Source organism: Barbus barbus, assembly GCF_936440315.1.
Source record: "Barbus barbus genome assembly, chromosome: 21".
NCBI classification, from domain to species: domain Eukaryota; kingdom Metazoa; phylum Chordata; class Actinopteri; order Cypriniformes; family Cyprinidae; genus Barbus; species Barbus barbus.
The window spans coordinates 29,157,855-29,171,148 of record NC_136749.1 but is presented as its reverse complement, the minus strand read 5'-3'; the positions used below and the strand labels follow the sequence as shown (position 1 = coordinate 29,171,148).

General features: G+C 32.0%; 1 protein-coding gene across 2 annotated transcripts in view; it reads right to left on the bottom strand.

The window, feature by feature from the left end:
• Positions 1 to 462: 462 nt before the first annotated feature.
• The window catches only part of LOC306887709 (mannosyl-oligosaccharide 1,2-alpha-mannosidase IA-like), a 215,316-nt gene continuing 202,484 nt past the window's right edge, over positions 463 to 13,294 (bottom strand). For both annotated transcript variants that reach the window (XM_079445677.1, XM_079445676.1), the window contains exons 9-12: positions 12,254 to 12,473; positions 6,364 to 6,536; positions 4,513 to 4,628; positions 463 to 2,969 (exon numbers count right to left, since the gene is read on the bottom strand). In XM_079445677.1, the coding sequence (XP_079301803.1) occupies positions 2,819 to 2,969; positions 4,513 to 4,628; positions 6,364 to 6,536; positions 12,254 to 12,473 (660 nt within the window). In that variant the 3' untranslated portion in view covers positions 463 to 2,818. The remainder of the gene's footprint in view (positions 2,970 to 4,512; positions 4,629 to 6,363; positions 6,537 to 12,253; positions 12,474 to 13,294) is intronic.

Here is a 13,294-nt window from a genome sequence, read left to right as displayed (position 1 = left end):
CATTTAGTTTAACTTGATGTAATAAAATCACAAAAACTTAAAAACAGATAAAAATTATAGATATGAAGAAAAAAAACTAATAACATGGCTGGTAAGAAATATTGAAACAAAAAACTTGATGCAATAAATAAATGAATAAAAAACGTATATATATGAAAAACTGAAACAAAAATGGCAAAAGCAAGAACTTAAAATAAAAATACAATCTATAATAGTATCTCAATTGTACTAAAATAACACCGGTAACTAATAGATATGATTGTTTTTCTGAGATTTGTGGCTCTAATGCTTTATAAAAACTAAAATGACACCAAAGTGCCGATTATTCAAACCAAACCTATGAATCATGTGCAGTATTTTGAGGATGTAAGTGGCACTTTATGCAGGTCAAAGATTAATACCATGTTTTCAAAGCTAATGTGAGCTTGTGAAACTGCAGAATACAAAGAAAGACACTTGGAGCATTTGTACACTCGTTTAAATGTATAAATCACACAGATCTTTTACCAGTATTTGAAAACATTCAGCAATGAGAGACAGAAGACGTTCAAATTAACAATGATCGGCACTACCGTAATGAATAGTGCAAATAACTGTAATCAAAACGTACAGAAACACCTGAGGAAAACGAAAAGAGCGAGTCTTTCAGAAACGTCCATAAAAATTGGAAAGGAGAAAGAGAGAGAAAATAGGAACAATTAATGACATGAATCGCTCACATTCATTCCACCATTACTGTCTGGCGGTGTTGCTTCGGGGACAAAAACCCCAGAAAAAACATTCACATTCACCATCGATGCTTTGAGACGACTGTGGCCGACAGGGCTGGGCGATAGTGCTAAAAAAGCAGGCAATTTCACATTTTCTGTGCTGATTTTGGGCAGAAATCTGAAGAATTAATTGAATCACGGTACAAACAGCTGAATTGTTTTCATTTATATGCACCAGTATAACAGTACATGGTCATAAACAGCACTATTTACCTACAGATATGTCTACTAAAACAACATAAAAAGCACCAAATGGGGACTTTGAGAACATTTTTGAGTGAAGACGCGAATGCATCTTTGTTTTTCAGAGTTTTGATTCATCTGAACTGATTCACAGAAATGAATCAAACTTAAATGCTGCTTTTGATGCTGTAGAAGAATCATGAAACTATATGATGCAATACTTAACGAACAAATCCAAATAATTGCATGATTCATGTTCTCCAGCATTTTTTAAAAGATGATGCAAAAGCATATCTGTTTAAGAGTTCTGATTCATGGAAGTGAATCAAACTTAAATGCTGTAGAAGAATCATGAAACTATAGTCTGATGACAATTTTTCAGAAGCATAATGGATGAATTAAAGCACATTAAAATAATTGTGATTCACAATCTCCAGCATTTTTATGATGATTCAAAATACATCTTTAGAGTTGTAACTCGTTGAAATGGACATTAATGGAAATTAATCAGACTTGCATGCTATTTTTGACACTGCAGAATGATCATGAAGCTTGTCTGATGATGGAATCCTTAGGAAACAATGAACAAATTAAAATTGTGTAATTTATAATTTATAATTATAGTATTTTTAAAAGATGAAAATTATTTTTATTTTAGAATTTTTGAATCGAGTTTGAAGTTAGTTACAGAAGTGAATCAAATTTAAATGTTGTTTTTGATACTGAAGAATCATCGCGAAGCTAGTCTGATGTTGCAATCTTAATGAAACTTAAAGGACAAATTAAAAAGCGCATTAAAATAATTGTGATTTCTGAATGATGATGCAAATGCATCTTTGTTTTAGCGTTCTGAAGGGATTCATTAAACACAGTTTGAAGTGATTGGTGGAAATGAATCAAACACAAATCCTGTTTTTGACACTGAAGAACCACTATGAAACTAGTCTGACTTAAAAAAGCACATTAAAATAATAGCGTGCAAAATCATTGCAAAAATATAATGAATATTCAATATATAATCGCCCAGCCCTAGTGGCCATCGGGTGCCAGTGCAAGAGTGTTTTTCCGCTCTGGTGATGCTGGTCTTTGAAACATGGCATGTCGTGCACAACACCGAGGCTCACTATGCAGTTGAAGCATAAAAAAAAAATACCAGTTTAAGTTTAAAATCACATAAAACAATCCTGCCCTGCCAATGACATCATTCAACTTCCTGTTCAAACCAAAGGATTCTGTACAACACATTTCACAAAGGATCCTTTTGTGGGGTTTGTAAATACCTCAGTCCTTGAAATAATAAAAAAATCATAGCACAGAATTGGACTTGAAACTAGATGGAACAAAATATCACGGGCTGGGAGAGAAAAGGAAATAATAAAGACCGCAAACGCTTTGGCAGAAGAAACGGGAAAGGAATACATAATGAAAGGATGAAAGAAAAGATAAATTACAGGTGAGACGAGAAGAAAAGTGGTTTTCTCTTTCGCTCAGCATGGCCCGCCATCGTACGGCACTCCTCCCACAGATTCGGGGCTGCAAGTTATTCGTTTTTTTCCTCACAGAGGAAAGAAGCAAAGAAAAAAAGGTGCTCTTCTCATGAAAGTCACGTTTCACTGATTGTCCACGGAAAATTGCGCCGGCTTCCGCCCACCGAGGAGAGCGGGAAGCCTCGGCTCAGAGATATACAATCACAGCATATATATATATATATATATATATATATATATATATATATATATATATATATATATATATATATATATGTGAAGAGATCCTTTACAGGAAAGGAGCTGAGAATCCATGTCAGGATCCGTGAGGTTGAATCCGTGTATGTGTGTGTGTGAGTGTGTGTGAGATGGTAAATACTACTCCAGGTTGGTCTGTCCATGGTCTTGTGTGGCACTGTGCTCCTGCAGGCAGCTCTTGTGTATAACGGGCAGCGGATGAGCCTCCGTGTTAAACACCCAGTCCTCCAGCGGCAGGAGATCATCGTCCGAGAACAGCAGGTATAGGTATCTGCGATCACATATGGACAGAATGAACAAAACTCAGAAAAGTGTCAAGATATCACCATCAAAGCACTGCATTAACACTAACATCAATGCCAGTCTGCTTTTGTATGCTTCCAGCATCACAAAAGGAGATTTGACACTGCATACTTTACTAAAGTGAATGTGAACAGATGCGGTCACGCTCCAAAAAATACATAAAAAGCACCATAAAAGCACCATTTTGTCAATAAATGGTTCCATTTAAATACATACATATATATTTTAGTGGCTGTCATTCATGTCAAGGTTAATCTTTACTTTGACATGAAATAATAGTCAGAAAATCTATTTGCATGTGTTTTTTGTTGAGTATGATATTTATACGTCAAGTTATTATAAGTAAGCAAAACGGTAACTAAAATTAAAATATAAAAGCTAAATTTTCATTACATTAACTAAAATAAAACAGGAAAAAACTTTTTTAAATCTAGTTGCAAGGGCAATATTTGTCATTTTAATTAAAAAACAAACTAAAACTGAAATAAAAATTAATAAAAAAATAGACATTTATAAAAAAAAACTACTTAATTACAAACTAACTAAACAAATTACTAAAACTAACTAAAATTAAAACGAAAATGCAAAATAAGTTTACTAAAATAACACTGAATTTTAATAAGAGGCCCAAACTGAGCACAAATACGCAATTTTGTGCAGATGCTGATATTTATATTAACCAAAAGCAAGATGAAATTGTGATGCTTGTAATGTAAATCAATGAGATTTATAACAGTATAGCAAGCAGATGCTTACTTAAAATGATATAAATATCAATCGTCGCTCTATATCTCCATTAATATGTCTTAGTAAGATGATATTTAAATGATCAGAACATATAATGCAATCATGATTGCGAGATGAACAAATAACTTTCCTCAAAAGATCCAGATTTGAGATGCACTGATGTCTCTAAAAAATGATTGATGGAGAATCAAGCTGAGCTGCTTCAGTCCAGTAAGGGTTCATCTGGAGATATTACTAGTTATTCTGACCTTTACTTGATAAACATTTGACAGCAAAAAGACATGTGAAGCACCAGCTGAAGCTGGACGTTTGTACAAATACACAAAGATATTTTGATAAAAAAAAAGTCTAAACTATCAATCAGACAACAGAAGGCATGCAGTAGATTGTGTGTGAAAGGTTTAACAGCAGAGTTTTGATCATTTAGACGAGGCCTTAGAAATTTGTGCATCAAATATGATACAGCTTGATAGGGTTAAAGGAAGTCACTAGAAGCTATTAAATGACTCGGAAGACATGAAATGCAATGCAAAAGTCATATGTTGCAAGGTGTTTGTCCTTTTTGGACCCAAAATTAAAAGTACCATTAAAGTCAAAAACAATCTATTTATTTCATCTTGCTTTGACCATCCTGATTATTCCTACTGAAGTTCTGCATTATTTGCATTTGTCCACATCTACTGCAGAATGCTACCGTTATTAATGATTAAATCTATGGGTGTCTGATTCAGGAAGGTGTAACAGGAACATGATAATGAACTTACTTGAGCGTCTCGGACAGGAAGAAGCTCTGCTGCATGTTGTCGTGACTGACTGTGGAGGCGTACACGTCTCTGATTCCTGAGAATCCTGCATCTACACGACAGTGCTTCTCCAACGCCTGTGAACACAAACCGCTTGAGCTGGATGATTCAATCACGATCTTTACAATCCTAATGTGCCAAGAAACAATATAGGTCATGTGACATTTCCTTATACAGTTCCAGTAATCTTACATCAGTAGTTCTCAACAGCAACGTTATTACAAATAATAAAAAGCAACTAATTATTTAATTTAATGACTTTTATGCATACAGACAATTTTATCCAAAGCAATGATGCATTCATACTTTTATTAATCAAGGATGCTTTAAACTAATCAAAAGTGGCATTAAAAGACATTTAGATAAATAAAGATAATGAAAGATAAAGAAATAAAGATTTCTATTTCAAATAAATGCTGTTCTTATGAACTTTCTTTTCACCAAAGAATCCTACAAATATAATGTATCACAGTTTTCATAAAAATATTGGGCAGCACAACTGTTTTCAATATTGATAATCTGAAATGTTTTTTGAGCAGCAAATCAGCATATTATTATGATTTCTGAAGATCATGTGACACTGAAGACTGGAGTAATGATGATGAAAATACAGCTGCAGATCACAGAAATAAATTACAGTTTAACAGATAGTCACATAGAAAACAGCTATTTTAAATGGTAATAATATTTCACAATTTTACTGTATTTTTGATTAAATAAATGCAGGCTTGGTAAGAGATGTCTTTGCCACAGTTTCTTGCTGGCAGAAGATACGAGCGATTTGTCAGACATACTTTAAAGCAGGAGAACTGCTATTTCTGTCACTTTCAAGTTGGCTAGAAGATTTAGCGCTAAATTTGAGTGCTGAATAAAAGAAGAGCTGACATGGCAAATTAATGATCTATTAACCTCAAACAAAGGTAGATACCTAGACTATAATTAGGACCGTCTCGTGACTTTGGTTTGGAGATGAATTTGACAAATCCATTTGCGTTCTCCTTCACCTCCTGCAGCCAGTAATTAACATGTCATTCTGTCAGAGGAGCGCCGCACTTTAACATCGGCTTTATTAATATAACAGCTACAGCCGAGCGTTCATTTACCAGAGATAATGTGAGGAAGAGCCGTGAAAAACACCACAGATGCTCAACCGTACACTGATTCATCGCATATACCATTAGTCCATTTATGAATCTGTCTGTCTGTCTATCTGTCTGTCCGTCCGTCCATCCATCCATCCGACCATTTATGAATCTATCTATCTATCTATCTATCTATCTATCTATCTATCTATCTATCTATCTATCTATCTATCTATCTATCTATCTATCTATCTATCTATCTATCTATCTATCTATCTATCCATCCATCCATCCATCTGACCATTTATGAATCTGTCTGTCTGTATATCTGTCCGTCCGTCCGTCCATCCATCCATCCACCCATCTGACCATTTATCCATCTATCTATCTATCTATCTATCTATCTATCTATCTATCTATCTATCTATCTATCTATCTATCTATCTATCTATCTATCTATCTATCTATCTATCTATCTATCTATCTATCTATCTATCTATCTATCTATCTATCTATCTATCTGACCATTTATGAATCTGTCCATCCATCCATCCATCCATCCATCGTCAGAACAATTGTAAACCACCAAGCAGGAAATATCTGTTTTACTTGTTTATCTATATCTATTCATTTGTGATGATATGAATCCTAAATTTATTGACCAACCTTTGACCACCTTTGTTGACCAATAATCTAAATATTGACATTAAATGTTGAAATGCACATGCACCTCCACGGCCTCCCAGCCCCACTCCCTGTATTTGGGGTCGTGGGTCAAACGCCACATGTACATGTAGCTCTCGATGACCTCTGGCCTCAGGATGTAGTAGCGGTCACTCAGTCGGGTGGCTGTGGCCTCGGCTCCTGCATCAAAGCGGAATGCCTCCGGACCCAGTTTGGTGGCTGTAGACAGAAAAAAACATTACAGTTGATATAAAAACAGGTCCTGGTCTTATTGTGAAAGAAAAATGTAAACCACATGACATATTCTGACATGTACTGCCCACTATTCATTTATATTTATCAGACGCTTTTATCCAAAGCGACTTACAGTGGATTCAGGCTATACATTTTTTATCAGTATGTGTGTTCCCTGGGAATTGAACCCATGAACTTTTGCGCTGCTAACGCAATGCGTACCACTGAGCCACAGGAATTCACAAACTAATCCATTTCCTAAGGATAGTCAAGTCCTGTCCTACAATTTGTTACAGTAAAATGGGTTGTAAACCATATTTCACATTGATTTTAACCTCTTAACCTACAACGATCACTGATTGTTGTTTATGTTCACTGCACACTATTATTATCATCACACTCAGTAATTTCATCATTTATAACGGGTGTCCACAATCAACATGTAAAATCAATCGATAGTTATGGACATTATAAACTCAGTCACATCTGCTCTGCTTTATTTGCATTCAAATGGCTTCAATAACTAATGTTCATTAGAGCTTTCAGTCCAAAAGTGCACTCATTTGGAGAAATATTTACAGGTTTAAGTAATTCGATAGCTGAATGATCAACAATGAAACTACTTTTTTAACTTATTGATTTACTTTTCATGTTTGCATCACAGATTTCTAATTAAATTGTACAGCTGCACAATAATGGTTAAACGGTTAATCAAGATTATTTTGCTAAAAAAAAAGTCATGATTATTAAACATATTTATTGTAATTTTTTGTTTTTGCATTTCATCAGAATTATTGCACAAATTCCGTAAGCATAAATCAAGAACTTCCATTTCAAATCAAGAATTTATTCATTACAGATGAATGTTTTCATCTCAGCACATTTTCCACAATGTAGAAAGAGCATGTGTGCATGGTTGCCAGATTGGGACGCTTAAGTAAACCACTGGGAAAAAAAAAATATCTAGGAAGCCCATTTCCACACAGTAAGAAAACAAATCATGCTTTGGTAAGTCATAATTATAAATTTAAAAGTCATTACAATGAGATGAAAAGTTTAAATTACGACTTAAGTTGTAAAAATGACAAAAAAGTAGAAATCATGACAGCCGAAATTAGGACTTTAAAATGTAAAATTATGGTTTTTAAAGTCAAAATTATGACAGTCATAATTAGAGATGGAAAGTCAAAATTTACATACCAAGTTGAAACTATGAGATAAAAACTATGAGATTTACCTCCTATTTCTGGTGTCTTGGTGTGCCATAATTTAAACTTTTAAAGCCAGAATTTTGACTTAAAATCTCAATTATGAGATAAAATGTTTAAAGTATGAATTTAAAGTTGAAATTGACATATTAAGACAATGACAAAAATAGCATCATAATTTCATCTCTTTCCTCACAATTATGAGTTTTATGTCATCATTTCGGCTTACAAAGGCATGGTTTTCTTACATGGAGGAAATGGGCTTCCATTTGCATTGATTTAAGAGAAAAGCTCTGATTGGGGGATTTAAGCTCGATGATATCTGGCAACCACAACCATGAACGCTTGTGGAGGATTGATACCAATGCAAATGCCAAATTAAAATGAAACATTTTCAGAAGCCTATAAATAATCATCAGCCAAATATCACAGACGATTTTGCTTAATAAATTGAGAGAAGCAGAAATCGTGATTATGATTAAATTAATTCACCAGGTCTTAAGTTGTTTTTCATTTTCTGTGTCTCTGCATTTCCCATTGACAACGTTTTAATCGCTGGATGTTGTCAAATCACTGTATTTCTGGTTGCCTTTAACCTCATTCATCTGCAAATCTTTGAAAAGCACATTCATGAACTTATGAAGCCAGGCAAGAAGAAAACAGTTTATTCCATACAAGACGCACAGAGTAGAGCTTAGTGAATGCAGTCTGACTGAACTGCAACAGCCTAACCATCTTAAAGAGAAAACATGCATGTGTTTTATATGCACTAAAGAAAGCGCTAGTTAGTCTTCTATCTCTCTCATGCTGTTTGCTCGGCTGGTGTAAATACTGAGAGCTTTGTGTTTTTACAGCGTGGAGAAACCTGAGCTAGTAAACACAGCGTGTGTGTATTTTGAGTGCACTACGATCACCAGCCGTCTTTATGAAAATACAAAGCTTTCAAAGCAGAACATAACATAAACCCAAATGTATCCCATTATGCCCCTTAAATCTAAATTACAAGCCGCCCCAGTCCGGGAGAAACACTCTCGTCTGAATAAACATTTTCATTTGCATACTGATTTTGGTTTGTTTTGTCTCAATCCCTCGTCTCTTTAGCAATATTACTCCACTTCAGCCTGGAACAGTGTTTTCTGCAGCGCGGCTGTGTGTTTAAGTGGAATACGGTGTTTTTTTGCTGATTATCGGTGTGTTATGGTGAGAGAAACACTCCCAAGGGGAAGCATTTATTGTCAATGTATATATATGACACTTCTTCTCAATATGTGAAATGATGCTTCTCCAAACATGTTTAATATAACAGCTTTTTTTTATTCTTCATGGCGCAGTGGGGCATGTATAATAATATGTTAATAAAAGACCTCTGGGACACATAAACCTGAATTAAAAACTAAACCAGATATAAACAAATCTCATGAAAACATGTCCAGATCATATTTAGCTCCAAAATTAAAAGTAAATAAATTAAGAAATTATATTTTGCATAAATATGACCCTGTTTTTTAGGACCAGGATTTTTTTTGCACCACTATTTCACAGTTTAACTTCATTTTATTATTGAGATTTCATATCTGATTATTTAGATTAAAATTATTTTAATTCAGTAATATTTTTTACCGCAGTACATAAACGAAATAACATTATTTTAGCATTGAAATATTATAAATTTGTAAACGTTTTTATTTTTAGATTTCCAATTTCATTTTAAAGTTTTAGTAATTTTGTTTTTATAATTTTTTGCAGTTTTTGTGTGTGTGTGTGTGTGTGTGTGTTTGTGTGTGTATATATATATATATATATAATATATTTGTAAACTATTTTGTTTATACATATATAAACAAAAAAATCGTATATATATACAGTTTTACAAATTTAGTTGCTTTTGTCATTTTTAGTAGTTATATATATTTAGTTGATTTTAAGTTTGCTATGATTTCAAAAAATATTTTAATTATCATAATTATTATTTTCTTAGTATTTTTATTAGTTTTAATAATACATTTGACTAATTTTACTAAGTGTGTGTGTGCGCGTATATATATATATATATATATATATATTTTTTTTTTTTTGTACATAAAGTTAAACTTGAAATAAAAAATTCAAATAACATTAAAATGAGATGTCACCTTGCTGAAATACAATAATTATATTTTATAATTTAGTTTATTCAAGTAATGAAAATGTTTTTAATAGTTTTACTTTTAGCTTCACTTTTAATTTGAGTCAACATGTTCAAGAATATGCATACATATCAATAATTCAATTACAAATAATATTCAAATATAACTGTTTTCACTTTAATAATATTGTTGCATTTTGGAAATGAGAATTTGGGGGTCAAAATATCTTTACTTCATTTTCTTGCTATATATAATGCTAATTTATCATTTGATTTTGGTTTTTGATTTTTGATTTGATTTGATCAAATCTGACCCGAGCATGTTCTCAGCGGGACTCATTCATATCCTGCTCATCCCCTTCGGCTCGGAGGATCTTATTTTAAGAGAGACGTGAGGTCAGAAACAGTGTGTAGAGATGAGATCAAACGTGGTATTTATCGCTCGTCCTCCGCTCCAGCTAAATCTGCAGTGTCTGGATCCTCCTGACGAGAACACTGTGAAGAGCTATTTCTGATCTGACGCAGGTTAGGCTTCATCTCATCTGTTTGCTTCTGATGTCTGAGAAAGCAACAGTTTGAGTCTGTGATTATCCAGCAGAGTAATGGCCTTCCTCTATCTGAGCGCCAGCAGGTTGCATTGAGGCGCTGGAAGCATGAGCAGAACGATAAGACAAAAGCTGCCTTCCTCTCAGATCACAGGAGCCACCCTCCGTCTGACTTCTTTTAACATTATTTATATACTATTATGTGATTCATTAATATAGTAACATTAATTCTCACTATTAACTTCTTGTTTATTACTATGCATATTAGCTGTTTGTTAGTACTTATAAAGCACTTATTCTGCATGACCATATTTTAGATCCCTTAACGATACAATAGTCACAAATTAGGAGTTTATTGAGGCAAAATGTGTAGATAATATAGTGAGAATTAGTCATATTTATATTAGCTTTTATTATTATATTTTATTATAATATTTTATTAATAATATTTTATTATAATTATTAAATTTTTTAATGAATTTTTAAGTCTTTCATCTAACATGCATTCATATTATTATTATTATTATATTTTTAATTGTAATAGCTTTAGTTGACAACAACAACACTGTGACATGAATTTAAATCAAAACAAATCAAATTATTTTATTTTTAGTGTCTCCTTAAAATATGTAAATTAGGTTTAATAATATAAATTGCAGGATGCAACAGTGTTATTGTTAACTAAAACTAAATCTATTTTTTTACATTACTAAGCATTAACTTAATAACGTAAATTATTAAATAAATAAATCAATAAATATTTAATTTCACATAGCTTCCGAACAAATGTCCAATTTTTATTTAGTTTTATTTAATAAAATAAATAAAAAGTAAATATAAATGTTTAACAAAAATAATCATTAACTTAAACAAAACAAAAACTGCATATATTTCAGTTAGTTGCCAATCCAACATTATACTTTTCGTTTGACTTAAGTACTAAAGTCACAAAAATAAAAAGTAAATAGAAATATTAATAAAACAACAATAACAAACTAAACTTTAAAATTAGAATAAAACAGAAAATAGACCATTTTTAGCTGTCATTATTTTAAGTACTAAAATTAAATTACTAGTAATAAAATACTAAAATATAAAAATGACATAACCAAATGACTATTTTTATTTTTTTTTAAATATAAAACTAAATTCAAATGATTAACAAATACTGTAATTGTATTAATGATACTAAAATAACATTAGTATGTAGTTGAAGAGTTGATTTAGATGCACAGACCACAGCGAGACCACAGATCCTATTACAGTCAAGCCAAAAATTATTCAGACACCAGATATCATTTTTGATATATTTTTTTTTTTTACTACTGGGTGCAGGACATTATAGCTCATTAATGTAAGTGAGGATAGCAAAATAAAGTAAACTGTGACATATTATACACAAAAATTCTTCATACAGTGGACTACCAGTAAAATTGATACAAATTTGGGACCAAAATTATTCAGACACTTTGACCTGTTTTTTCTTTAATGGCTAATGTGAACATTTTACACCACAGACTGAACAAAATTAAGTATTGCTTGGTAACTGGTTGACCTAAATTGGTATCATCTAATTGTGTACTTAAATTTAACCGCTGACAGCTATTCAACCGAATTCATTACATACCTTTCTATCAAAGTTATCTGACAGTATCAAGATCAATTTGTTCTGACACAGTTTAACTCGGAGTTCTTGTCATATTTTATTACCATTTTCTAAACTATAGTGAATAAACTGTGATAATGTGAGAACTGTTGAAGGTGTCTGAACAAATGTTGGTTTTGAATGATAGCTCGTGCTGTGTTCTGGTGTGATGTTCTGACCTGAGCGGCTGTAGGACTCGTGGCAGGTGTGAGTGATTTCAGCGGCCAGGTCCAGGTAGTGCTGCTTCTGTCCCACCGGCCCGTCGTCAGCGCCGATGCCGATCATCCCGCCGGAGAAACAGGCCAGATGCCCCATCTTATGGTCCAGGATTCCTCCTCTCCACTCGGCCACGTACGTCAGGCCACCCGGAGACTTCTGCACCAGGTTCGTCTCGATGGCCTGCAAACACACAGCGAGATCAGTCTGCTAAATACAATACGGCTGCGATCGACTGACTGGAGAAAACTGCTTTAGGATTTGCTTTGAAATTGCTAGTAAATTTCACAAATAATTACAAAGAAACTGCAAGTAACACACTGAATTAAACATGTAATTAAGACTCTCGCAAAACATACTTCAAAAAATATTTTTTGTAAGAGTCAAATCACTTACTAGCTAAACTGTAACACCCTCCAAAAAACATTGAAATACTGTTATAGTTATCACTTTAAATGAGCTTTAATTATTATATTTTCAGTTTAGTTTTAGTCATTTAGTTAAAGCTTAGTTTTTATATTTCTATATAGCTCTAATTTATTTTTTATAATTTACTAATTACATTTTTTAAACTTTTTCATAAAATATTATTATATTTTATTCCTGTTTTACTATTATATATTATATATATATTTTAAAAGTTTTAATAAAATTTAAATTTTGACATAGAAAGACAGAAATTGCCAAAATTCTATTTTCCAAAAAAAATAAATTAATATTTTAAATTTTCAGTTTAGTTTTAGTAATTTAGTTAAAAAAGCAATTGTATTAGTTTTTATATTTCTATATAGCTCTAATTTACTTTTTATAATTTACTAATTTACTTTTTTGTTTAAGTTTTTCATAAATTATTATTATATTTTATTCCTACTTTAATTCAATAAAAAAAAAAAAAAAAAAAAAAAAAAAATTAATAATAATAATAATAATAATAATAATAATAATATATATATATATATATATATATATATATATATATATATATATATATATATATATATATG